At 33.9% G+C, this 26,834-nt stretch overlaps 1 protein-coding gene across 4 annotated transcripts in view; it reads right to left on the reverse strand.

Annotated features, from left to right (window-relative positions):
* USP47 (ubiquitin specific peptidase 47) overlaps positions 1-26,834 on the reverse strand; it is a 100,098-nt gene that overhangs the window by 37,507 nt on the left and 35,757 nt on the right. For all 4 annotated transcript variants that reach the window (XM_043902951.1, XM_043902947.1, XM_043902939.1 and 1 more), the window contains 7 exons: positions 24,675-24,878; positions 20,858-20,971; positions 19,304-19,442; positions 14,421-14,517; positions 11,994-12,139; positions 11,376-11,455; positions 9,077-9,226 (listed from right to left, as the gene is read on the reverse strand). In XM_043902951.1, the coding sequence (XP_043758886.1) occupies positions 9,077-9,226; positions 11,376-11,455; positions 11,994-12,139; positions 14,421-14,517; positions 19,304-19,442; positions 20,858-20,971; positions 24,675-24,878 (930 nt within the window). The remainder of the gene's footprint in view (positions 1-9,076; positions 9,227-11,375; positions 11,456-11,993; positions 12,140-14,420; positions 14,518-19,303; positions 19,443-20,857; positions 20,972-24,674; positions 24,879-26,834) is intronic.

A 26,834-nucleotide genomic window follows, 5' to 3' on the forward strand; every position in this document is an offset into this window, starting at 1 on the left:
AGTTTGTCAGATTCTGAAAGGAATTCATTAAAATTACACAATTTGGGAGAGAACTCACATCTTCAACATGTGAATCTTTCAATCAATGAACAGAGTGTCTCTTCATTTAAATATTATTTTCAGAATTTATAGTTTCCAACACATAGGTCCAGACCATATTTTATTAGATTTACACCTAAGGGTTTTTTTCCCCCCACAACTGTAAATAGTATTGTATTTTTAATTTCACTTTCCACATGTTCTTTGCTAATATTTTGAAACACAACTGATTTGTGTTCGCTTATCTTATATCCGGCTACCTTCTAAAATCACTTTTTAGTTTTCCAGGGTTTTGCTTTGTTTTGGCAAATACCTTGGGGTTTTCTAACTAAAAAAAAAAAAAAAGTAATTTAAAAAGGGGGAACAACTTTATTTCTTCCTTTAATTGGTATACCTTTTATTTGTTCTTCTTGCCTTATTGTATTGGCTGTGACTTCCAGTACTGAAATGAATTAAGAGCAGACATACTTGCCGAGATAACCTTGATGTTTTAGGCAGAAAACATTCAGTCTTTCACCACGAAGTATGATGTTAGCTGAAGATTTTTGAATATGTTCTTTATAAGTTTAAGAAAAATTATCCTCTATTACCAGTTTTTAGGGTTTCTATCATAAGTGGATTATTGAACTCTGTCAAGAGCTTTTTCTAAGTCAATTAATGTGATCATGCCAATTTTCCTGTCTCTGTTAATATGGTAGATTACAGTCAATGATTTTTAAAATACTGACCATCCTTGAATTCCTGGAATGAACTCTACTTCGTCATGGTATATAATTCTCCTTATATATTGCTTAGCTCTATTTAATAATATTCTGACAAGGATTTTTCCATCCATATGCATTAAGGAAACTGGCTTGGTCATAATTTGAGGGTTTTTTTGTTTGTTTAACTGCCTTTATCTGGTTTGGTATGAGGATAAGAGGAGCTTCATAAAACACATTGGGGAAGGTTCCTTCCTATTTTTTGAAAGGGGTTGTGAAGAACTGGTGCTCACTGTGCTAAAATATGTGGTACAAGTCGCCAGTGAAAACTTTACAACTTAACAGATTTTCTTAAGAGATTCTAAATTATGAATTTAATATCTTAACAGTTATGGGGCTACTAAAATTATCTAAGTCATATGAGTACTTTGTGGTTTTCAAGGCACTAGTTCAACTAAGTCATCAAATTGTATGTGCAGAATTGTCCCTTACTATCCTTTGGATATCTACAAGGTTTGTAATAGTAGTAGTTTCAGTCTTAACACTGGAAATTTTTATCTTATCTTTTTCCCCTCTGTCAGTCCTGCTACAGGTTTATCAGTTGGATTGATCTTTTCAAATAACTGCTTTTATTAATTTTCTGTTTTCAATTTCACTGATTTCTGCTCTTTTATTATGTCCTTCCTTCTGCTGGCTTTGGGTTTCTTTTGCTCTTTTCCCAGGTTAGGTGGAAGCTTACATTATTAATTCATAACATTTTCTCTTTTTTCTTATGGAAGAATTTATACTAAAGGCCAGCATTTAAAGCTATAAATTTTCCTCTCCGTGGTGGCTCAAACGGTAAGAAATCTGCCTGCAATGTGGGAGACCGGGGTTCTGTCCCTGGGTTGGAAAGATTCTCTGGAGTAGGCAATGGCTACCCACTCCCGTATTCTTGCCTGGAGAATGCTATGGACAGAGGAACCATGGGATTGAGCGACTAACACTTTCCTCTCTGTAGTATTGCTTCAGCTGTGTCTCAAAATTCCTGATATGTTACACATCTGCATATCCATTAAAAAAATATATATATATTTAATTTGCCTTGAGATTTCCTCTTTGACTCATGGATTATTTAGAAGTGCACTGTTTATTTTTCCAACATTTTGTGTTTTTCCAGTTAACTGTTACTGATTTCCAATTTGATTCCAGTGTGACAGAAAAACACTCTCTCTCTGATTTTAACTCTTTTAAACTGAAGTCTGTGTTACGGCCCAGGATATGGTCTATCCTCACACGCAGTCCACAGGCACTTGGGAAGAACGTGTACTCTGCTGTTGTCAAGTGCACGGTTTTATATCTATTAGAGCTTGTTGGCTGATGATATTGTTAGGTTCCATATCTTTGTTAATTTTTTGTCTAGAGAGTCTACCTATCAATTATTGATAAGGGCACTGAAGTCTCCAACTATAACTGTAGATTTGTCAATTTCTCCTTTCATTTTGGACAGCTTTTGCTTCACATATTTTGCAGCTCTGTAACTTAGTCTGTACACATTTAAGATTGCTGTCTTCTTGATGGACTGACCTTTTTTATCATTAGACAACACCCTTCTTTGTCTCTAGTAATTCTGCTTTGAAATCTGCTTTATCTCCTTTTAATATAGCCATGCCTCATTTCTCTTGATTAATGTTTACATGATATATAATTTTCAACACTTTTATTATCAACCTGCCTATTTCAATATACTAAAAGCTGTTTTTTGTACCTAGCATATTGTTGGGTCACATTTTTTTAATCTAATATGCTGATCTCTTCCTTTTACTTGGTATGTGTGTTAGTCGCTCAGTCGTGTCCAACTCTTTGCAACCCCATGGACTGTAGCTTGCCAGGCTCCTCTGCCCATGGAATTCTCCAGGCAAGAATACTGGAGTGGGTTGCCATTCCCTTTTCCAGAGGATCTTCCTGACACAGGGATCGAGTCCAGGTCTCCTGCATTGCGGGTGATTCTTTACTGTCTGAGCCACCGGGGATGCCCTTTACTTGGTACAGTCAGACTATTTACACGCAACTAAGTCTGCTATTTTAATGTTTGGGTTTGCTTTCTTTTCTGTGCTTTCCTATCGATAACTTGAAAAAAAATTTTGAATTAAATTTTACTTCGATTTATTGATAGTGCTTCTGAGTGTACCAACTCTGGTAGTTGGTGATGGACAGGGAGGCCTGGCGTGCTGCGGTTCATGGGGTTGCAAACAGTAGGACATGACTGAGTGCTGAACTGAACTGAGTGTATCTCTTTTTCAATGGTTGCTCTACATGTTACATTATATACACAAAACTTTTAGTCCATTGGTCCCATCTTTTAACTGTTCAAGTGAAGTACAGAAACCTTAACTCTGTCTTTTCACCTCTTTCAATTTTGTAATATAATTGTCTTACATAGTTCCTTTACATATATTTAGAATCCCACCAGACACTGTTATAAATTTGGTTCAAGTATCAAAGATAATTTAGAAAACTCAAGAGGAGAAGGAAAGCCTACTGTATTACCCTAAGTTTTGCCTACCATGTTCTTTCTTCATTCCTAATGTTCCAATATGCCTTCCTTTTATCATTTCCTGTTTAGAGAATTTTCTTTAGCCATTTTTTTAAGGTAGGTCTACTAGTAACAAATTTTCTCAGGATTCCCTCATCCAAGAAGGTCTTGATTTCCCCTTCATTCCTGAATAATATTTCCACTGTGTATAAAACTCTAGTTGACAGCTCTTTTCTTTCAACACTTGAAAAATGTGCTACTTCCTTCTGACTTCCATAGTTTTTGATGACAGATCTGCTTATGAGAAACCAGATTGTTTTTCCCCCATAAAAAAGGTACCTTTTCTCACTCACTGCTTCCAAGATATTTTGTCTTTCCTTTTCAAAAGTCTAATTATAATTGAACTTGATGTAAAGTTCTTTTGGCTTATCTTGTTTGTGATTTGCTCAGCTTCTTGGATCTGCAGCTTTATGCCTTTTGCCAAATTTGGGAAGTCTTTAGTGTCATTATTTCTTCAAGTGTTTTTTTCAGCCCTGTCTTCTTTTTCCTCTCCTTCCAGGACTCCAATGTTAGGCCTTTTGTTATAGTCCCATGGGTCCCTAAGGATTTTCACCTCCCATTGTACTTCTTCTGTTATTTAAACTGGGCAATTTGTATTGTTCTGTTGTCAGGTTCATTATACGCTGTCTCTTCCATTCTGGTGTTGAGCCTATCCATTAACTTTTTAATTTTGGTTACTGCATTTCTCAGTTCTAAATTTCCATTTCATTTTTCTTTGTATCTGCTATTTCTTCCTCAGGACTTTCTACTTTTTCATTTGTTTCAAGTGGGCTTACGAACTTGCACTGATGTGTTGATATTTCTATGATGGTTGCTTTAAAATATTTGTCAGATAATTCTAACATCTGTCCCTGCTCCCTCTGTGGCCTCCACTGACACCACAGGTAGGAGGGGGCTGCCTCCGTGTCTCGGAGGTGGGAGATGGTGAAAGTCCTGACTCTCATCTAGGACTCCTCTAACATCACTCCAGTGGGAAGGGAAAGGAACACCTTTTTACTATTAGGTGGGAGTGTAAGGCCAGGCTCCCCACATGGTCTCTAACAACAATTAACCACAGTAAAGGCAGTGGGGAGGCTCAGTACTGCCCAGGAGGGAAGAAACTTCTGGCTCCTAGTCAGTCTTCTCTGAAATCACCCCAGCAGGGGGCTGGAGCGCCTTGTTCCAACTTCGAGACTCCCTACTCAGCCTTGGCTGACACTGGTTAGGGTCAGGGCCACAGTCTTTCTGGCGGTGTCTGGCTGCAGTACAGCAGCTACTGGGTAAGTTTTCTGCCTTGCCAGGCTGTCCTTTCCCCAGTCTTTGGGCTAGAGACAGCAGACTTATTAGTCTGTGCTATTTGCCATTTCCAGCCTGCCAGCATTTCAGCTCCAACTTTGGGATACATTAGGCAAAAAGAAAACCCAGGGAACTCACCCCATGTCATTCCTTGAGTCCTGAGGTCCCTAGTCTTTATGCCTTTTCTCCACCTTTCAGAGTCTTCTTATGCTTATTTTATATATAATGTTCAAGGTTTTCAGTTGTTTAAGCGGGAGGAATAGGGCAATGTACATCTACTCCATCATCCTGAAAGCAAAAGTCCCCACTTTTTAAACTGGTTCTATGTTCAACCACACAAATTCCTGGAAAAATGAGGGTAAAGTCCATGGAAGAGAGTTTTCTTTATGTGATGCTTACACATTTGGACAAATCTGGACTACTCTACCAACCAAATGAGTTATGTGACCAACCCAGCCATATAAGAATGTCCAAATTACCTGGTAAACCAGGGTAGCACTTATGATATAAACGTGTATAAACTAAATATCTGGAACAGTTATGATTTCACAAATGCTTATGAATTTAACAATTTTCTATTCAAAACTTTAAGATGATCATTAAATTGTGTTTACTTAGGGAACAAAGGTCTTTCTCCTAATCTGATCTTTCCCAAGACACTACAAGGAACCATATAGCCAAATCCAGTTTTAGACTTTTGAACACATTTTGACATAATAAACGGATATTTAAATGTACTTACCCCAAAAGAGAATAAAACTATACTAATAAAAATGGCCTAGAATAGTACCTACCACTGAATAAGCAACTCAATATAACTACCTATAAGAAGACAGTGTTTAAAATTTACTATTACGTATAACACTCTCCTCTAGTTAATGTCAAACATATGAGGTTATACCACTTAGATCTTCTTAAAATAATACACTCTCAAATATGCTTGGCAATAAGCAGATTCAAGGTTTCTTTGATTATAAAGTTTGGAGAGACTGATTTTATGTAGACAGTTCTAATTACCTAATAAATCAGTGAGAATCAAGTTTTTTAAAGTATTAATATAAGTAATCTTTTGGCTGATATTATTTTTTCAGGATTAATAACAAGACATGTAAAATAACAGGAAATGAGAAACATTATTTTAGCATTGTCACTCCCTTCAACGTTAAAAGGACATAAATGTTAATGTAACAAAGTAGAGATTTCCTTAAATCAGCTTAATCTAATGCAGAGCTTCACAAAATATCCTAGAATATTTTGTGAATATGTTCCTCAGAATCCTAGTATCCTTTGAAATACTAACAGATGTCCCACAGAGAAAAGGTTGGTTAATTTCTCTATTACAGGAACACTGAGGGCATTTAAAATTAAATGTGCATTGTAAACTTCCCAAAGAGAATTACAGTTACACAGTTTCCCAATTTTATTTAATCAGGAGCCTTCTTCCAAACATCTATTAAACCTATTGGACACTAGTGCTGAACAAAACTCAATCTGAGAGACAGAATAGCAGCAGAATCGTTTACACTACTTGGACAGATAAAGTGGAGACTAGAAACGTAATAAATATTACAGTTATAACAACTAAGAAATAATTCAATAAAGAAAACATTAGGATGAAAAGCTGTTTTAAAAAACTATTAGGCAATTTTTAGCACTTATTTAAAAATTAGTCTGCTATCAATCATGCTGAAAAATAACCAAAGTTATATATAGATGTTATAATGATAAATTAACTAAGTGGCAACTCCATTCTTATTTAATTTTAAATATTACTCTCAAGTTAATTTATTTAAACATGGAGATAAAACAATTCAGAAACTGGGTGTTGCAGATGAAGTTAAGAAGAAACAAACAAAAAACCTCTTATTTTTAACAGAATTTCATACTTACTGATCTGAAGTTAAATACCAAGTGTTAACCACAGTGAATACACTTAACTATAGTATTGTGGCTCAGTAAACAGAATATGTAATAAGCAAAACACATGGCCATCAATGCTGTGTATGAAGGTAAGTATATGTGCGTATATATGTGTGCATGTAGTCAAGTATGTTTGTATATGTATGTATAAATAGCCAACAAGGCAAATATACCAAGACCATTAGTAAGAGTAAGAAAATAAATTTTAAAAGAGTTCAACTTAAATTAAGGCCAAATATTATAATAGTCTGAACAAGATTTTATAATGCTTCTTTTAACTATTTATAATCCACATTTATACCAAATTCTTTTTAAAACACATAACACTAACAAAATACACAATGGCAAGCAGTGATATAACACTAAATTTAGATGTTATACGGTGATTTCTGCAGTTTAAGAAGTGTAGGTTTTAAGTTTGAATTCAGAAAATAAAGGAAAATCACTTACCTCTAACTAAAGTTCTCTGAAGGTAGTATCCTCCTTAGAACCCCTATCTTGGGTAGTCTCACCTGCTGTAATTTCCCTCAAGAGACTCCAGCAAAATCTAGGAAGTTTTAGGTTCCCTTCTGCAAGCCCTATTAGCGCATGTGTGTATAAACCTGCTTACATCCTGCTTCATAGCTGTAATTATCAATTCCCACTGAATAATCACCACCACCATCATCCATATATCAAGTAAGATAGAATTGGAGAATTCCATTCAGAAATGTGACTTTTTTCACTTCTCCAAAAATATCCTCCAATTCACTTCACTGCTCTGCCTGTAACGTACTGAGGAGAGTGGTAACAATTAGCAGGCAAATAATGAAAAAGATTTAGCTATTTTTTTATAGCTGAATACTCAAGCATTATATTTGCTGAATACTCAAATATTAGATTCCAACATAACACAAATAAAACTAACTTCCTCAAAATTCAATAAATATGTAAGAAAAAAACGAAACATATACCTGAAAAATCTTACATAAAAAATATTTTCATAAATAAAGTAGAAAAAACAGTGTACATCACTTGGGACTACTGAACACTTTCCTAGTACATTTCCTTAAAGAAATGCCAAAGTTTTAAAATGAGTTAGGAGATAAATCACTGAAAGATAAACCTTAACAATTTTTCAGTATGTCTCTTCTACCTTAAACTGACAAAATAAAGTAAAAACAAAACAAAAATGAAAAATAAAACTAGCCACTCAAGCCAAGGCCAATCTCATATACCTAGAATGGCAGTTTACAAGGGTATTATTAAGTACTTAACAGAATTTTTCAAATCTGTTCAGGAAGCTGACTGAATCACTATATCGTACACCTATAACTTACATAATATTGTGCAGTAACTATGCTTCAATAAAAAGAAAAACATGCACTTAAAAAAAATAATGGAGCAAAGGAGGCCAAATCTTCCCCTATCTCGGAACGGCCTTTTACTTGGATTCCCACTGACTGATCCCATAACTTCTTGCTGTTATTGCCTGACAGTGATATAAAAATAGGAGAAAAAAGCAAAGGGTATCAATTGTCCTAGAGACTACTAAATCACAGTTGAAATGCTATTTTAGAGGCTAAAGTATGAACTAGTTTTAAGAGCATTGATTTTACCTACAAGCCACCACCAGCCTGACTGCAGCATAAGTAAGATCATGATGAAATTTGACTTTTTCAGATAACTTAGCTGTGAAAGTTTCCCCTGACTCATAATAGATTTGAATAAATGTTTCTAAATTCTAATTTTAAATGTCAATTTAACTCCTTCCATGACTCTCCTTTTGTATAAGCAATTAAATACATAAATGTAAGGCTAAAATACAATAATAAAATTACAAAAAAGCAGTTAAAACCGAGAACAAAAGGAGAGATGAGAAAATCTTATTCACCCAATTTGATGATATATAAATAAGCTAATTATATATAATTCTGATTCTTCAAATTATCTGTGTTTATAAAATGCCTGGGTCATTTTAAAATTAAGTTTTAGAATAGGAATGCTTTTTCAAAAAATACAGTCTGTGTTTGTCTTAGTAACTAGAGGTTATTCTTCTCACAAAAGTATATGGAACAAAACAGTGCTCTCAAAACAAAAAAGTACTTTCCAAAAAAAAAGTAACAAGAGCAGTATTTATAGGAGATTCCCTGGCAGTCCAGCAGTTAGGACTCTGCATTCTCACTGCCAAGGGCCCAGGCTCAATCCCTGATTGGTAGAACTAAGATCACACAAGCCACCTGGCAAGGCCCCCAAAAAATAAATGTTAAAAAGTAGAATTTATAAAACAGACTGTTTATAGAGGTTTAAAAAAAGACAAGTGAAATAATCTAGTCACTTCTACAAAAGAGTAAAAGATTGAGCCATGAGGCAGTACATTTGCATATACTTCTTCTCTTAAACATGCACTATTAGGACTCACTGAAGGGTCAAAAATCTTCTAGATCTTGCTAGTTTAAATGCAGGAATGACTAACAACCCAAGAAGGTGTATCTAGGATGATACTTACCTTAGGATATAATTATATCACTGTGCTATTATGTATTCTGTGTATGGATACACAAGCAGTCAGCTGAAAGGTACACACCACACTAGCAAACGCTTGGCTGGACCCGTAAGGCCGGATGACCAATGGAATATCAAGGTACGTGTCGATTCTCCAGCCCTCATAGCCACATTCCAGACATCTCACGTAGTCCTTCAGCTTGCCTTGGTACAGTTCATTTATAAGATCAGCCTAAAAATAAGAACATTCAAATTTTTAAAGGGTTCCTTTAAAAGTAGTTAATACTTTATGCCTTTCAGAATGAGTTTCAAAAGGATACTGATTCTTACTGTTGAAGTTTTAGAAAGCTTTAAGATTTATCTAATCTAAAATTCTATAGGAAAAAAAAAATCAAATCTTAACAAAGACAAAATAAGAATCTACAAAAATGAACTATTTCAATTCTCATATCACTAAAAATCCCACTATTAAAATGTTTTGTTGAAATCAGTTATCAACTAACTTTACTACTACTAAGCCCCATAATTATATTTAATTAGGATGGGAATACATCACAATCCATCATTTCAGCCATATTGATAATCACACAGCTAAATAACTGGCTCTATAGTTTTACATATACATATCACTATTTTCACAATAATATACTCTGATTTCTGAAATCATATCCTCTATCTCAAGATACAAATAAAACTTTTTTCAGTAATACACATAAAATAATTTGAAGGAAAAATATACTGTACTTTAAACGAATAGAAATTAAAAAAGAAACCTTAAACTCCATCTCCCTCAAGATATCCTCACCTAAATAGAATTAATCTCTTACCTACTCCCCAAACTTAAGTCAACTGGGGGCTACTCTGACCCAAAGGAGACAGGTAACTCCTAAGTAAGGACCCTTCATGTGAATGTCTTGCCTCAAGATTCCTGTACCAAAACCTGGGAACTCAGAAGGAATGCCCCAGCCGGTCTTAAAATTGTTGACCCACAAAGGGATGTTAATGAGGATAAAGGGTACCGTCAGACCTACGAGAAAGAAACATCCCCTAATACCATCTGCATAAGGTTACAAAAATACAACCCTATAGATTATGTAGAGAATTTAGATCACTAAATAAATGTAAATTTTTTTTCAATATTTCTTAAGTAAGAATAGGTTAAGAGAGAAATCATAGTTTGCCTCTTTAATAAATTTATACCTCTTCAAGTATTGAGGATTTATAAGCTTTCAAACTAGGATCCACCATAATTATCTACATTAATACTATTTGTTTAATGAAGCCTTCTTCATTAACCTGCTCCAGCTATATCTGATTGTCTTCTCTGAGAGGATATTTCTAAGTGTTTCAATCCAGCATTTTTCAGAGTTTTGCTAGCAACCCACAGTAAGAAAATAATTTACACTGCAACCTAGTACATATAACTGTAACAAAAGTGGCATAAAACAATACTTACCCTTACTATATGATGCTTCTATTTTTCTATTTTATTCCTTTTTGAAAAAAAAAAAGTGCTGTGTACATTCACTAAATTAATTTCATAAATGAATGGATTGCAATCTAGTTTGAAAAACTCTAGTCCAAGCCATCAGAATAGTTCCGATCAGATAGTACATCCTCCTGGCTATCTTCCAGATTCTTCCTTTTTATGTCTAATGATCTTTTATCACTACACTTAGCATAAACCCTCCTCTGTAATGAGTCCTGATCCTCACCCAGTTCAGCCTTAGGCCTCATTCCAGTGATACATCTAAAGTTCTCCCACTTTTAATCTGTTCCTCCTTCCACTGGATAAGAATAGGGTCAGATTAACAAGGATCCTAAGTGTGAAAGGGCTTCCCTGGTGGCTCAACTGGTCGAGAATCCGCCTGCAATGCGGGAAACCTGGATTTGATCCCTGGGTTGAAAAGATCCCCTGGAGAAGGGAATGGGTACCTACTCCAGTATTCTGGCCTGCAGAATTCCATGGACTGTACGTAGTCCTTGGGGTTGCAAAGAATCAGACATGACCAAGCAGCTCTCACTTTCACTGCGTGTGAAAAGCATAACTACAGCTCACTGGTCAAAACGAAGGTAACGCTAGATGAGTCCACTTCACAATGCGTGCCTTATGTGTTACAGAGAAGACACCCAGTTTACTTAGCATCTATCTGAAAATGCTGTTCAAAAATCACCACCCCCCCACACGAATTACACAGTTTTCAGCTAAAAAGAGACCATCTAAATCACAGGGCCCAACTTCCTTAAAGATGAGGAAAACTGTCAGTACTTTAACAATGGACTAATGCCCAAGTTTTAAAACATTCCAATAAAATAAAAGTCACTTTAAGGAATTAATAATTTATTAGAAAACACTCCCCTCAACTTGAGAGATAAATTACCTGTTCTGTTTGTTTCCATTTCTGTTCCAAAGCATCAAACATGACTCTGCACAGTTCTTGCACATCATGCTGCTGCCAGGCTGTTTTAAGATAAAATTTAATTAAAAAGAGCTATTAACTTAGTGTAATGAAATATTAGTTTGTTGTTTAAAAGCAAATTGTCAGAAATACAGGAGTCTACACAAAATAATGCTAGATTTAAAAAGAACACAAAATACACATTAGGGTCATAAAAAGGCAATCATATGAAAAAGAACCAAGAGAGCTCAGCATTTTATAAGTAGCATATGCTTCATGGTGCCACAGTATTTGCCATTTTTATTATTTTTCACTGCAGAGTCAAGAAATACGTTAATAAAAATCTAAGCTAACACATTTAAAAAAATTTAGTTTAAGTACATAAAAATAGAGTATAACCGAACTTATTTTACAAGATAGCTTTAATGGATCAAAAACTTATGCCTCGGAGCTTAAATTTTAAAAATAAGCTATTTTAAACACCAACCAAAAAAGCAATGAAAAGGTTTAAAGTAAAGATGTTAATGTGTTATTTATAATACAATCTCTCAGAATTCCTTTGACTACTGCAAATACTTATCATTATAAGAGAATTAGTACCCTCACTACTATCCCATCCAAAGCTCCTTGTAACATCTGTGGTTTCAATTGCTCTCTTTTTGCTGGTTTGTAACAAAACAAAAAGCCTCTGAAGTTGGTATGGGATACTTGTCACTGGATCTTCTTCAGATTCTTCAAACTCCCACCTATTGGAATGAAATGTTTGAAAATTATTCATAACATGTTTTTATTCTTTAGAGCATAATTAACATTAAGACCATAACAAGTGTTAATTTTTAACTCTGGGGATTTTACGGAGCTTGGGTATTAACTGAAGCAATTAATATCTAATGAAGTATTCTAATTCATAAATTTAGAAAGCAATTTAGGTAACATGAATAAAAGGCAAAGGTTATTTAAGAGTAATCGCTGAACCCGAACCTGGTTAAGATTCTTGTCCCAATTATTAACTCACAGAAAATAGAGGTAACAAAATATTAAATGACACTGGCATTTGACCATCAAAATCCAAATTGTGGAAAACTACAGGACAAATGCCATCAGTTTCTGATACACATATATATTTCCAAGGAATAAATTGCAACGTGGAAAAAGATCAAAGGGGATCAAAAATAGATTAAGTAGGTTAAAAGTTTTGTCAATTTCAATGCACAGATCTTATTTGGATCTTGATTTGAACTGTTTAAAAAAGAAATTATGAAGCAATCAGGGAAATTTTAGCAGTGACCTAAGATATAATTTACAGATGATATGATTAGGTATGTGCTTCCAAATAATCAGAATGGGGGAATTATAGACAAAAAAGACTGATCATGAGTTGATAATATCCAAAGTTGGGTGATGGGTACAGAGGAATTCATTATACCATTTCACTATTTTTATTTTAGTATGTTGGAAATTTTCCCTAATTCATGCCTACATATGTAAAGTGGTAGGTTCTTTCTGGCTGCTATATAACATGTGAAGAGAATAAACAAACGGAACCCTATCTTTCATGCTAGTGCTATGCTGTCTGTAAGTCCAGCAAAGTCCAGCCTTTTAATGGAGCCATCCCTTCTTTAGTTTTACATGATGAACTTACTCATTTTGCTCTTGAAAGTCCTCCTGTCTATAACATCCTCTTAATCTTCTCTACCTGGCCAAACCAAACCTATCTTCACGACTACCTCAAGTTCTACTTGCTCTGCTAAAGAAGCCACTTCTCCAAGTTTCGTTAATCTCTCTTCTCTCTAAACTCTCATGGCATTAAGCCATCCTTAAATGTTATTTGAACTACTTTAAAAAATATACATATTGCTACTGTGAAGAGATCTGTGAATTACTTAAGAACAAAGACCTTATTTCTAACTTTTTCTATCAAATACCCACATATAAACACTGGGTAACAAATACTTGCTGAATGAAAAACATGTCAACTTTTTCAAGTAAATTCAGATGGTGAGCTTACCTATGAATTTAATGGTAATATAATGTTGTTTGTAATATCAAAAGTTCCAAAAGTACTTTAGATAGTGTATTTATTTAGTACTTTATGACTATAAATATTTACAGTAATTACTGTGTTTCTCAAAAGTAACACAAAAAGGAGGAAAAAAATCAGTTTATCTGTACTTTAAAATGTCAAAAAATAAAAGTTATGGATACTGTAAAGAAATATACAAGAGTGTATTAAATGTATTATAATAGGATACTCATAAAAACAAATGTCTGACTTTAGGGTTTATTTAAATATGGATATATACAAACATATATACAGTCTTATATACACACACACATAAAACACAGAACAGTTGCATTTTATTTTAATTAAAAACAAAATGTGCAAGTTTAAAAAGGCAACTTTGTTTCTTAAATTGAGATGTGGAGGAAAAAAAGAATATAGGTTACAAATTCAGATTATCTCCAAAAGTAGATAACATACTTCCTCATAAAGGCATGAAAGCTAAAAGCAAGGGAAGCTTAAATATAATAATTTATCTTAAACATAAATCTTATCAATTTTATCCTGTTGCTGTCTATACATTTCTGATTCTCTCTCCCCCAAAATTTTTCATATGCCTGCCTCTCATAAAATCATTTTTTTTCCCGTTTATTTTTATTAGTTGGAGGCTAATTACTTTACAATATTGTAGTGGTTTTTGCCATACATTGACATGAATCAGCCATGGATTTACATGTATTCCCCATCCCGATCCCCCCTCCCACCTCCCTCTCCACCCGATCCCTCTAGGTCTTCCCAGTGCACCAGCCCTGAGCACTTGTCTCATGCATCCAACCTGGGCTGGTGATCTGTTTCACCCTAGATAATATAAAAATCATTTTCTTATTTACTATTCAAGGTATGTTTTAAGAAGTGAGAAATGCCCCAAACTTAACAAATAAGTGCAAGAAGGTAAATAGATTTAATTAAAAGTTGTATTTCATTCTTAAATCAATTTTATTGATAGAATTTTTTTGAATACTCACTTATATAATGCATTCCTAAATTCAGGAGTCATAAAAAGTGTTTGCAAAAGGCTATTCAAATAGCAAGTCATTGCTTGGTTTACTAATCCGACATATCCTTAAAAAAAGAAATATACAAACATAAATCAGCATTTATGTAAAAAAATTAACAAAAAGAAAACTTAACAAGAATTTAATACACAGTAAAAAATTAAGAGGTTAAGGTTATAATTGGAAATTATTTCAATTTTTTTCAATAATACCTAAGAAAGACATCTTTGGTCAATATATGCACTATGTAAACTTGATCTCTCAGAAAAAGTCAGAATCTCTGGACATGCTGTTATATGTCTAGAGATACACATAGATATTACATAGCATTTAATAAAATTTTAAGAGTTACATTTAATATAGTATTTTGTGACAAAAATAATCTTTGTTCCCCAAATCTAAAAGCTATGCATTAAAATGGAAAAAGTATATACATATTCACTTTAAACATCATATACACCCAAAATATGAAGACAGTACTGAACCAGTTCACAGGCCCAATAAACCAATTTCTACCAATAATCAATAACATAAGATAAATTCACTGTAAACAAACTCAGAGGACTTCCACTGTTGTACACACCTATGAAGTATGAAACCCTATAGATCAGCACGCCATGCAGACAGTGATGATTAAAGTAAGAAGAGAACTCAGAGATGGAAGAAGGGATTTGAGAGAAAGGGAAAAGGAAAGGAGTAACTTAGATGCATTCAAAATTCAAATGAACTATTTAAGTACTTAACTTTATATACCTAATTAGAAATGGTTACCACTGTTGAGAATATTTTTGGAACTTCTCCTTTGAAGTCGGCTTCAGGCCCAGTTTATTAGGTATGCATACACACACGCAAACTTATCAGCCTCATCATTTTATTATACCTCATTATGTGAGTAAAATATGGTAAACACATTGCTTAATAATTAATTTACTCCCACTTTATACTGAAAAACTTAGTTATCTCAAAAAAACTTAAATCTTTTCTCAATACATGCCAAAGGCATTCACTGAAGCTCTCTGAAATACATTTTTCAATTCTCCAAGAATTAACAAAAATATCTTTTGTTAGTAAGATAGTGGCAAACTTTGTAGACAAACGATATTGCTAACTAAGGTGATGAAAAAGATCAACAAATGCAGAATGAACTTTGGTTCAGTTGTGGAAAAGAGGAACAGATTCCACACTATCTGCACTTGTACAATTCTAAGAAGGGACCAAGTAGTCGCCTATCTTTTACTCTGGACTAAGGTTCAAGCTTTGATTTCTAATGCCTTCATCTTTAAGAATACTGTGAACACATGTCTATATATTTACTCTACATTGTTATATCATTATAAACTGCTTCAATTCCTAATCAACACGTACCACGTGAGTTGTTCTTACAGCATACTGTCCTTAATCCTTTTTAGAGCTTTTAATTGACTGTTCTATAATTGTTTATTTATTTGTATATGTTCCCCAACAGTGAGGGGAGGGGTCAAATCTAATTTATCTCTCTATCCTACTCCTTAGCACAGCAGCAGGTACCCATGAGGGAGAAGTGAATATGACTTACAAGCAACATAAATCTATAAGCTACTTGAACTGATAATGGATTCTTTCCCACAAACAACGGCACCTTGAGCAAGGAGACACAGTTGTTCTGCACCTGATCAGCTGCCTGGGATTTCTTCTTTTCCACCTCCTTCCCCAGTTCCTCAATAGTCAGGGACAACCATTCTACCGGTAGCCTTAAAAGGCAAGGTATTATCAAGGTACTACTGTCTTTTGTGTACCCTAAGATCAATCATACACCATTTATTTGTGAACTTGTTTCCCTTCCCTGGGCTTAAAAAAGAGTGGCAGGGGGAGGGGTTTAAGGGAAGGAGGGAGTAATAACAATTTTTCCACTGCTTTTTATTTTACCACTAGCAATAACAATCAAATAGAAATATACAGTCTTTTGTGCTTCATTTAGCACCATATTTAACAGAACGACCAGTGTGTCAAATAAAAGTACTATTATTTTCCAAAAGTATGAAGGTTTTAGTGAGATTAAAAAGATACAATGCTATAGAACTAATAGGAATCTTCTGTCATTATAAATTGTCTAAATCAAAAAATTTCAAATGGGAACTATTATCAAGTGGGCCCTCTATCTGAAATAGTCATGAGTCAATATCATAAGTCAATAAGGGAAGAAAACATAAGAACATATGCCATTCTGTATAGAAAAATAACAGAAAGCAAACACAGAAAGAAATCCTGAAGAGAACCAGTAAGAAACGAAGGAGACCTCTACGAGGCTGAATGAAGCAGAATGAAACTGGCCAACTCAAAGCAGATATAAAGAAAAGAACTGTTAAAGAAACTGGCCAAGGAAAGACAGCTCAGATTTAAATGATAGAACACTTCAGTCATGTGGCTTTTAATCACCTGCGAGTCCAATCCACCTTCAATCCACTCCTTAATTTTTTAAGTGCCCCCCACTTCCAACCATCTCCCATTAACAGTAATTGGCCACCAGAAGGAATTAGCAGGCAAGGAGACAGAAAAGAATAAGTCCCCAACCTCACTGAATATGGAGAGAAGTGTTCCTGCAGTTTTGAGTGGAAATCATGAAAGCATTTTTCAATGAAAATATTTTGTGCATTTCAATAAATTCTTAAGCAAAATGCCAATTCAATAGTCGCTAACAAACAGTTTTTGAACACCAATTCGTTTGGATGTATATAGACTGTTTTAATTCAGAAAGGTAGTACTCCAGAACACTGAAGGACAATGTACAAGCAGGGAAAAGAATGGAGTAGAACTGTGTGAGGCACAATAGTTGGAAATGAAGACTATGATTACATGGCAATGTATATCAAAGTCCTATAAAAATATTTTTAGTAAATTTCAACTTAGTAACTCAATTTCTAGAAACTTACCCTAAGGAAATAATCACAGATGAAAATAAAAACTTACAATAATGTTTATTATAACATCAGGAATAATTATAGTTTAAATATCCAAATCATATAATGAAACACTACTTTTTAACCATTCAAAATCCATACTAAAATACTACTTAATAATACTGAAAAATGCTCCTCATACATTACATGAAAAATATAGATTAAAACTCTTCTCATAACAATTTCCTCATTTTCTTGAAAGCATTCAGATGAAAGAAAAAGACAAAAATATGCAAAATCATTAAAGTAGTTTCTGTTAATTGTACTGTCAGAAATTTCCACTTTCATTTACAATATGACAATGAACATTTATTATATTCATACAATCAGAGAACAATTTTTTTTAAGTATACTTTAGTCTCCAGGAATTTACAGGCATCAGAGAGCTATACATTATTCAGTACAAAGTAGGAGTTCTGTAAATACTTCTTGCATAAGGACTGAGTTGGTTGTCAGAATACATAGCAAAAATTTCAAGAATCCTGACTTGTTAAATCTGGAACTTTCTCAAAGTATTTCAACTATCTTATAAAAATCTAAGGGTATTTATTTAAAACAAAATGCAATTTATCCAGTCTACTCAAGAGTAACTAAATCAGTATTTTGGGAGTAATGCCTCAGAACCTACATTTTTAACAAGTATCCCAAAATGATTTTTAAAGAAATAAAATTTGAGAATCACTACTCTTGACAGTGTAATGAGAAGCAGCTTTCTTATTTGCTATTATCTGAAACAAAAGATAATTTTGCATTCTCTTTTATTCTTGGTAGTTTGCTGCAAAAAGTTCTATTTATATAAATTGATCATAAATACCAAACCCAACCAGTTTTTACTATTTCCAAAACAAATATGCCATTAAGCCTGTACAAATGCTTAGCTGTGAGGAAATTATTCTATATTTCAATTACAAAATATAGTAAGTGGAAGACTACAGAACACATTAAAACAAAACCTACAATGTAATTATATAGTTCTCTTTTTATACTAGATGAAAGTGAAAGTGAAAGTCACTCAGTCGTGTCGGACTCTTTGTGACCCCATGGACTATACAGTCCTTGGAATCCTTCAGGCCAGAATACTGGAGTGGGTAGTCATTCCCTTCCCAACTCAGGGATCGAACCTAGGTCTTCCACATTGCAGGCGGATTCTTTACCAGCTGAGCCACCGGGGAAGCCCTTATACTAGATATTTGTGTTATATTTACAATCATCTCTGTTTTGAAGTTCTAAGAGTAAACACTCTGAAGCCATACCTAGCATGAAATAACATTTACTAGCTGTACAATCAAAAGCAAAATGATATGTAAAATGATTCAGATTACATTTTCAGGTAATTAACCAGTCATATATAAATAAAAAACTGCATAAATAAAGCAACTCTACTAGCTCAAAAAATTGAAAAAAATTAAAAATTTGTTAGTTTTAAACATAACATATTCAGAGACAAGCTAGCAGGAATTTTTAAATTACATGATTAATGTCAAACATATGATTAGATTAAAGCAGAACATAACACAGTAGTTCTAATAAAATAAGCCTGACCCATTTGTTTCCACATGAAAGTTATCTCCGTAAATCTACTGTAATCCACACAGATGGATGTTATACATTCCTTTCCAGAGGAAGTAAACTTCAAAAACTTAAGATTAAATTCAAGATAAAAAATTATCAAAAAGAAATGACTTCTTTCAAAATCCATTTTTTTTTACTAAACAGTAGCAGTAACAAGAAAGGTAACAATGAGATGAGGGAAAGGGAACCCATTCTTGTTCTAACTTTCCTTCTGCTCACTAGTGATCTTGTTTTGGGTCTGAGTTTTCTAATCCATAAAATGAGAAGATTAGGTTTAGATTGCTAAGATTATTCTAGGTTTAATGCCCTATGATTTTAGGAAAATACAACAATCATAAATCTTACCAGTTTCTGATTTATTCAAAATAGATGAATAGGAGTAGCTTTGGCTGACATAATCACTGGTAGAGCCCACAGAACCTTCTCTTGGAAGTGGACCAATAAATTTGTCATGAACACTGTCATCCCCAGCACTGGAATCCTCCTAAAATACAGCATAACCAATATTTACTGAGTGTAAATACTGCTGAAACAATGAAAAAGGCATGCTAATTCCTGAGGCAATGAACAAAAGACAAGGCATCACCAGCACCATCAAGATATTCCCTGACTATTTCCGACAGGCAGGTCTGAAACGTGCCAAATATAAAACACTTTAGAGAAATGCTTATGTCCCCTTTCAAAGTTTTTACTTTCTCAAATTTCTTTAATTCTTTTTCAATTTTGCTTAAATTAGAGAGATTTCTTACTAGTCAATCAAAAGTACAGTTATGAACTCCTTGATGACAGTGTTTATCATTTATTTTTCTATTATCCTTGCTAAGTAGGCCTGGAAGGTAGGGAATACTCAATAAGTATTGAATGAAATGGAAAGGTTCCTGTTATCTCCAATAACAAACTTCCTATCAATGAGGAAAATGTGCAAAGGGAATAAAGGATATAAAATCAGCACAAGCAACTAAGACAGAGTTGAAGAGTAATTACTAAGAATTTTAAAACAAGAACCCCCAAATTAATAGCTAGTTTAGTTTCAACATTACTCAGACTAATCTAAATCTTCTCATGATGTCATAAAGATCAACAGTGAGATTAAGGTAGGTCAGAACATTTTCTGGTATTGCTTTGAAATGGATGCCCTATGTTTAATTACTGTCTACTATCCAGAAAGGCACTCTAACTCACAACTGACTCCTACATGAAAAGCATCAAACAGAAGAACTTTTCCTGAGGAAAGTTTCATTAAAGAGAAGGGTTCTAAAAGAGTTCATAAACTGTGAGCCTTAGTTTACTCAGTCTGTAAAGCAGCAAGTTAAATCAGACCAGGTTTTTTCAGTGAATGCCTCTCAAATTAGGAGTTACTAGGTTCAATGATCACTAAAGCCACTGAACTAGACAAGAAATCCTATTGAAATATGAATTGCAGCAGACACTAAGAGAACAGAAATAAATCATATAACTTTACAAACTAGCCATTCTAAAAAGGAGGGGAGGGGCAGGAGTGGGGTCACAAATAACAGAGTAGCTAATTCTGGGGGTCTGTTTCTCTACCAAAATACCAGAAAACCTGGCAAAATTGCCAAAGATTTACAGCAGACAAGCAAATGCTTAACCAAAGAAAAGGCCAGCGAAATGCAGTAAGAGATCCTAGACCCATCCCCATCCTTGTAGTGGTGATTCTCAGTGTGGCAAGAGACTGTACACAAACAAAGGTGCTATGGATACCCAGTGCAACCATGTTAACATACATATTTACAGCAAACCAATAGAAAACAGAAAAATTATTTATTATACATAAGTTATGTAAAACACATCTCTCCTCTCTCCTTTGGAAAACTGCTTCACAAATAGTAGGTGACAGTGCACAAAAATTACGAATACAGGGCTTTCTAAGTAGTTTACCAGCAGTATCTGAGGCTGTTCACCATCTTTATCTGTCAAATGCAGAAAGTTCTTCTTTCCTGGCTCAAAATTAGCATCAAGAAGAGACTTATCACTGGTATGATCCAGTGGAGCCTACAAGTATTAAAAAAAAAAAAAAAAAAAACTCAGACAATGAGAAACATTAATGATAATAAAATAAATAATATGTAAATAGACACGTATCTACAATTATTGGGCTTAAGCAGTATTTTTTAAAAATGAAGATTCTGATAAATTCTGTCAATCTAGGTTTGAATTAACTCATCTATTCATGAACTGGGATGGCTAAGCCCAGTGACAGGGTATATACTAACTGGTATCCCACCTGTTCACATTTCCCAACATCTAAAAAGACTGAAGTACTACACACAAAAAAGAATTATAAGCATTTGTGTTTTGATGTTCTCTAAAATGTATGCAATATAGTAGTCAATGGCTTTTCATGAAAACTAAAGAATATTTTATATAACTAAAACATGTTTTGATATAAGAATATAATAAGAATTCCCATATAAGGAACCACTATGCACAAGCAACCCACCTTATATAATCACGTAATATTAAAAAAAGGCACTTTTAGAAATGAAGGAAAAGCCTGTCCTAATAAATGATACCTACTTCAAGTCTACTGCCAGGATTCAGAGGATCCCAGGGAGATAGAAGTGATCAGTCTTTGAAAAATAAATATCTAACATGTTTATTCTTTACATCTTTTATCTGGTAGGGCAATTTAAATGCTAGCTGTCATTCTGATACACTCTAGTTAGTAGATTAGAATTAGAACTCGGTATGCCCCAAGCCCTACTAATCCAACACTCCAGTCTACCACTGAGAAAAATGAAGGATAGTATGAACGCCCTACTCTTGTTTTAAAACTATTTTGTGAACCTGGTAGGGAACGGACTTGTGGACACAATGGGGGAAGGTGAGGGTGGGACAAATTGAGAAAGTAGCATTGATATGTATACCTATCATGTGTTAAATATTAATAGATAGATAGTGGGGAGTTGCTAAATAACACAAGGAGCCCAGCCTGTTACTCTGTGATGACCTAGAGGGGTGGGGTGGGGGAGAAGAGGGCAACTCAGGAGGGAAAGGATATATATATTAATATAATTATGACTGGCTCACATTGTTGCATGGCAGAATACAACACACAATTGTAAAGCAATTATCCACCAATTTTTAAAAACCATTTTGTTCATTAAGAGATGTTTTTAATGTTTCAAAGACATGAGGATTATCTCTTTAGAAGGCCTTATTTCATGGAGATGCCTTTATTTCTTAGAAAATTAACATTATATAAAAGTACAGGTATTGAGGACAAAAAAATTAATTCTAAGAGATTCTGCCACTTTGCTATGTGACTTGGTACAAGTTACTTCACTTCCCCATGACTCAGTTTCCTCACCCTTCATACAAAGCTGTGATAGCACTTACCTCATAGGGTGGTTAAAATAATTAAATAAGGTTATATTTGTATAAAGTCTAGTTTCAGAACAAAACTAGGCACACAGTAAGCACAAAGTAAGTGTTAAGTAATAAAATAAATTTATCAAAACTCACTTGACTGGCTCACATGTAGAAATTCATGAGAAAAATAGGATACAGAGAACCAGAAGCTAAGAGAAGTCACAAGCAAGAAAGAAAAGAAAAGAAAAGGAAAAGAAAAAGAAAAGAAAGAAAGAAAGATATCTTTGGTTCCCTTAATTCTGACAGGAACCAGAACGCTCAGCATCTCTCAGGCATAAAAGATGAGATGATATAGCTAGAACACATGGGGAGAGAGGGTTTTCCTTAATAAGTAAGTGTCTGTGTGTACAAAAGGGTGAGTAGATAAATGAATTAGGTTTGTAGAGAAGCATACATGTGGCATTGTACAGTAAGGTAAGAGTTTACTTGTAGAAATGCCCGGTAGGCAAATTAAAACACAAAAATTAAGTACTTACAAACAGTCACAGTTGAAGAAAGAAAAATAGTTAATCCTGGCACAGTGATATTTGAAACTACTGCAAATGTTAATTTAACAAACACTTTTTGAGTGCCTAGGGATAGTATCTTTGGAGTATACAAACTAATACTAAGGTCCCAGCCATCAAAATACATTCTATCAAGTGGAGAGACATAAATGAATAACAATTATAATAAAAAGACTATATGAGTGGCATAGTAGAAGAAAAAGCACAATAAGAGGACAAAGACAGATTATTTTTAAAGTGGCAGGAGGAAACATCAAGTTTCTTAAAAGTAAAAGATAAACTAGACTTAGGCAAACATATATGGTAATATAAGACTCCTTTAAGTTGAAAAAGAGGCAACACTAGAAGTTACATAGTAATGTAAAACAGAGTATTCAAAGTTTCAGATTAAATATCATTTCTCATCGTTTAACCTGTTGGGGACTACCAATTTTACTGACCAGTTTCAAAGGGGAAAAGTTGGCTAATTTAAAACACTAGGGTTTTTTTGTAAGTACACATTGAAAAACAATTTTATTTTACATTGGAGTATAACTGATTTTAAATGTGTTAGTTTCAGGCATACAGCAAAGTGATTCAGTTATGCATATATGGCTATTATTTTTTCAGATTCTTTTCCCATTTAAAAACACCAGTTCTATATTTAAAAAAAAACAAATACATTATGAAATAGAAGGCAAAATATCAGCAATTTTAAAGGCAAATCCAGCAATATCCAACACCTCTTATTCTTCTATAGAGCCAATTAAGACCATACCCTCCAAATATGATGAAGATACATATTCAACTTCATTTGCTATTAAAGCTATTTTCCTGGGAAACTGAAGAGCAACAATGGTATAGGACAGGAAGAGATTAACATAAGCAAAAACATGGAGATGGAGAAGTATAAAATTCTATGTTAAGAAAATAAATTAGTCCTATCTGCGAGTTACGATTAGACTTAAAGGACCAATTGTCTTGAATGCTAACCTAGGGAATATGATTTTTAATCTGTGGGCAGTGAGCAGTCATTAAAGATTTCTAAACTGGAAGATGACAGGAGTACTATGATTTAAGATTACTGAAGATAATTCTAACAATCATACACAGGGTGAATTTGGACTGAGAGTCAGGGGACAAAAAAAAAGACTATAAGGAATACTATCCTAAAATACAGATGAGATCCAACTCAACAGTCTTCTTGCTACTGTCCCATGCAAAACTGATCAGTGCCGCCTCTTGCACTTAGAACAAACTCATAAATAACACTTAATAATACTTAAAACACGTTAACGCAACTGTTTTTTATGTACTTGTCTCTACAACTTTACTGTGAGATCTCTGAAGCAGAAGTCATGGTGCCACCAACTTTCCTGACCAGCTGTTTCATCACTCTATGTGGTACCTAATCTCTGTTAATATTGCAGATCCAAGTCCTTCTAGTCCTTATTCTTTCCATATATTACCTTTTTTTCTCCTTTTCAAAAAGTTAGATTATAAAATACATATGATTTTATATCCTGCTTTTCTCACTTAAATATTTAAAATGAGGAATATCCCATTCAGTAAATGTTGGAAATTTTTCCATAGATGACACAAGCTTGTGATAATCAACTTACATAAATAAAAAAACTATTGAAATAACATTGTGCAGACTTTAAGATAATCAAATGCTGAATTCCAAATGAAGGTAAAGGGATGAGTTGCACATACACTCTAGAGTTTTGCTTATGATATCAAGAAGGGTTCCAGGATTTAATATACTCTTTAATAATAACAGCAACTATAATATTATTAGCAGCTTAAGAAAAGATGCTTTCAGTTTAGAGTTTTACCATATCAGCAGTATTGATTCCATTTCCCCACACCAAATCAAAGGTTCCATTTATGTAGCCTACTTTGTTGGCCACATCTTCAAAGAGCTTTCTGAGTGGAGTAGAAGCCGGTAAATTTAAAGTGATCCGTTCATTCACCGTCTTTGAATTAGTAGTATCTTGTATTATACATAAGACTCTTGGTTCTTCAGCAGCATTTTCTATCTGAAATTTTAAAAAATACATTATTTCTCTTTAAAGAAAAAATATAATTATTGTTTTCTACTATTAAATGCAAAACAACACAAAATACTCTTTTCTTTGTGTGAATATTACTGTTTTATGTCTGAAACACACATGTTTGGATATGTCAAACATATAAAGCACCATGTATGTTTGTTTTGGGAAAACTGGGGCATACATAAGAATCAGCCATTGTTCTTATGGATATTTGGTTTCATCTTTTAAGGCTGCAAATCAATGACCAACAAGCCCATGAAGACAGTTTACTTGAGCAATTTTCAGTTGAAAACAACAAAATCTGATCCTTAAAAATGTGTCACTACTATGCTAGCACAGTTATATCTAGCATTTCTGGGTTTCCTGATGAAACAGAAAGGGAACTATATAGAAATGCAATGAGGATTATCTCAGACCGCAAAATCCATAACTAAAGGAAATAAGCAATCAAGCATACTGATCTTTATGTTGTCCTTGTCATACCTGAAGACCGAATGTCCAAAAACCCCATTTATCAGTGTGTTAGGAGCTAACAAGCTTACCCAAACAGACTAGCCAGAAGAGGGGTAAAGGTAAGCCAGGAAAAAAATACTTTTCTATTACCAATGTACAAGGAGTTAGGATCACAAATTTTTTTCATTCTTTTTCATCTAGCCCGCAAATCTGAGCAGAAAAATTTTGAAAAAGATTTTCTCAAGGAAGCTATGCATTCCCTCAAGCTGTTAAAGGACACTTTTTTCCTATCTTCCACAGGGATAGGTGGCTACATCAGACACTGCAGTGAAATAAGTTCTTTTCCTTCTCCTGTAATGCCCAACTCAATGAATGGTACCATCATCTACAGACTGCTGAAACCAGACAGGTAAGCATATTCTTCATTTCTTCCCTCTTCTTCACCTCGCATGATTACCAAATTCTATCATTTCTACCATCTGAATATCTCTTGAACTATTCCTTTCCCCTTTATTCCTGCCTGCAGTAATCAGAATCTTACATTAAGATAGTTTCAATAGTTACAATTAGTGGCAAGTTTCTCTCACTCTTATCTTCCTTCAATCCAGAACAACATTTTAATATGCAAATCTGATTATGTAAATTTCTTCCTTTCCCTCAAAATCTAGTAAGGCAGTCATTTCCTCTCACCATCCCCACAAAAGGCTTTTGCACAAATATGAACTGTAGGAACTGGTACTGTATACAATGTATTTCTTTCCTTCTAAAAAAAAAAAAAAAAAAACCAACCACAATAATATCAACCTCCGTCTTCTGCTGCTTCTATATTATCCATTTTAAAATAAGAATACTTATTATCACTGATGAGTACTGTAGACAGAACAGCCACAGGTTTTGTTTGGTGAGGTAATATAATGGTAATTAGTTTCTGCCATATATCAATACAATTTGGGATTTGTAAAAGATTACTTAAACTAAGGTTAATCCGGATAGTTTAGAACAGAAATAAGTTGCCATAAAATAAGTATATTGTTTAAGATTGGCTAGAATTATATTCACACAAATCAAGATATTTAACTACCAATAATACCCATTTAAAAACAAAGAAAAATACATTTTTAATTAAATAAACAGGATAATAAAAAAGTCTTCAGTTGAAAACTTACGATGTTATATTAACACTTGCAAAAGATGGTTTTACACATTTTAATGTCAAACTGAGAAATATAAAATGGGCCCTTTTTAAACTCTGGTTTACAATAAAGGAAGGAGAAACTCAAAATAAATTTCAACTACAAAAGATCTGCTTTTACAGTTTCAGAGGTAGACTCAAGTATTCCAGGTGAAAAGCACTATCGTGGCCAGATTTTAAAGTTTCAGATAAGTCTGAGTTGAGGGTTCAAGGAAGAGAACCCTACCTAAGAATTTAGGAATCAGAAGGAAGCACTGGCATAGCAGTATACCTAAGAATGGTGATATGACATCATC

The sequence above is a fragment of the Cervus elaphus genome, chromosome 1, assembly GCF_910594005.1.
Source record: "Cervus elaphus chromosome 1, mCerEla1.1, whole genome shotgun sequence".
In the NCBI taxonomy this organism is placed as follows: Eukaryota; Metazoa; Chordata; class Mammalia; order Artiodactyla; family Cervidae; genus Cervus; species Cervus elaphus.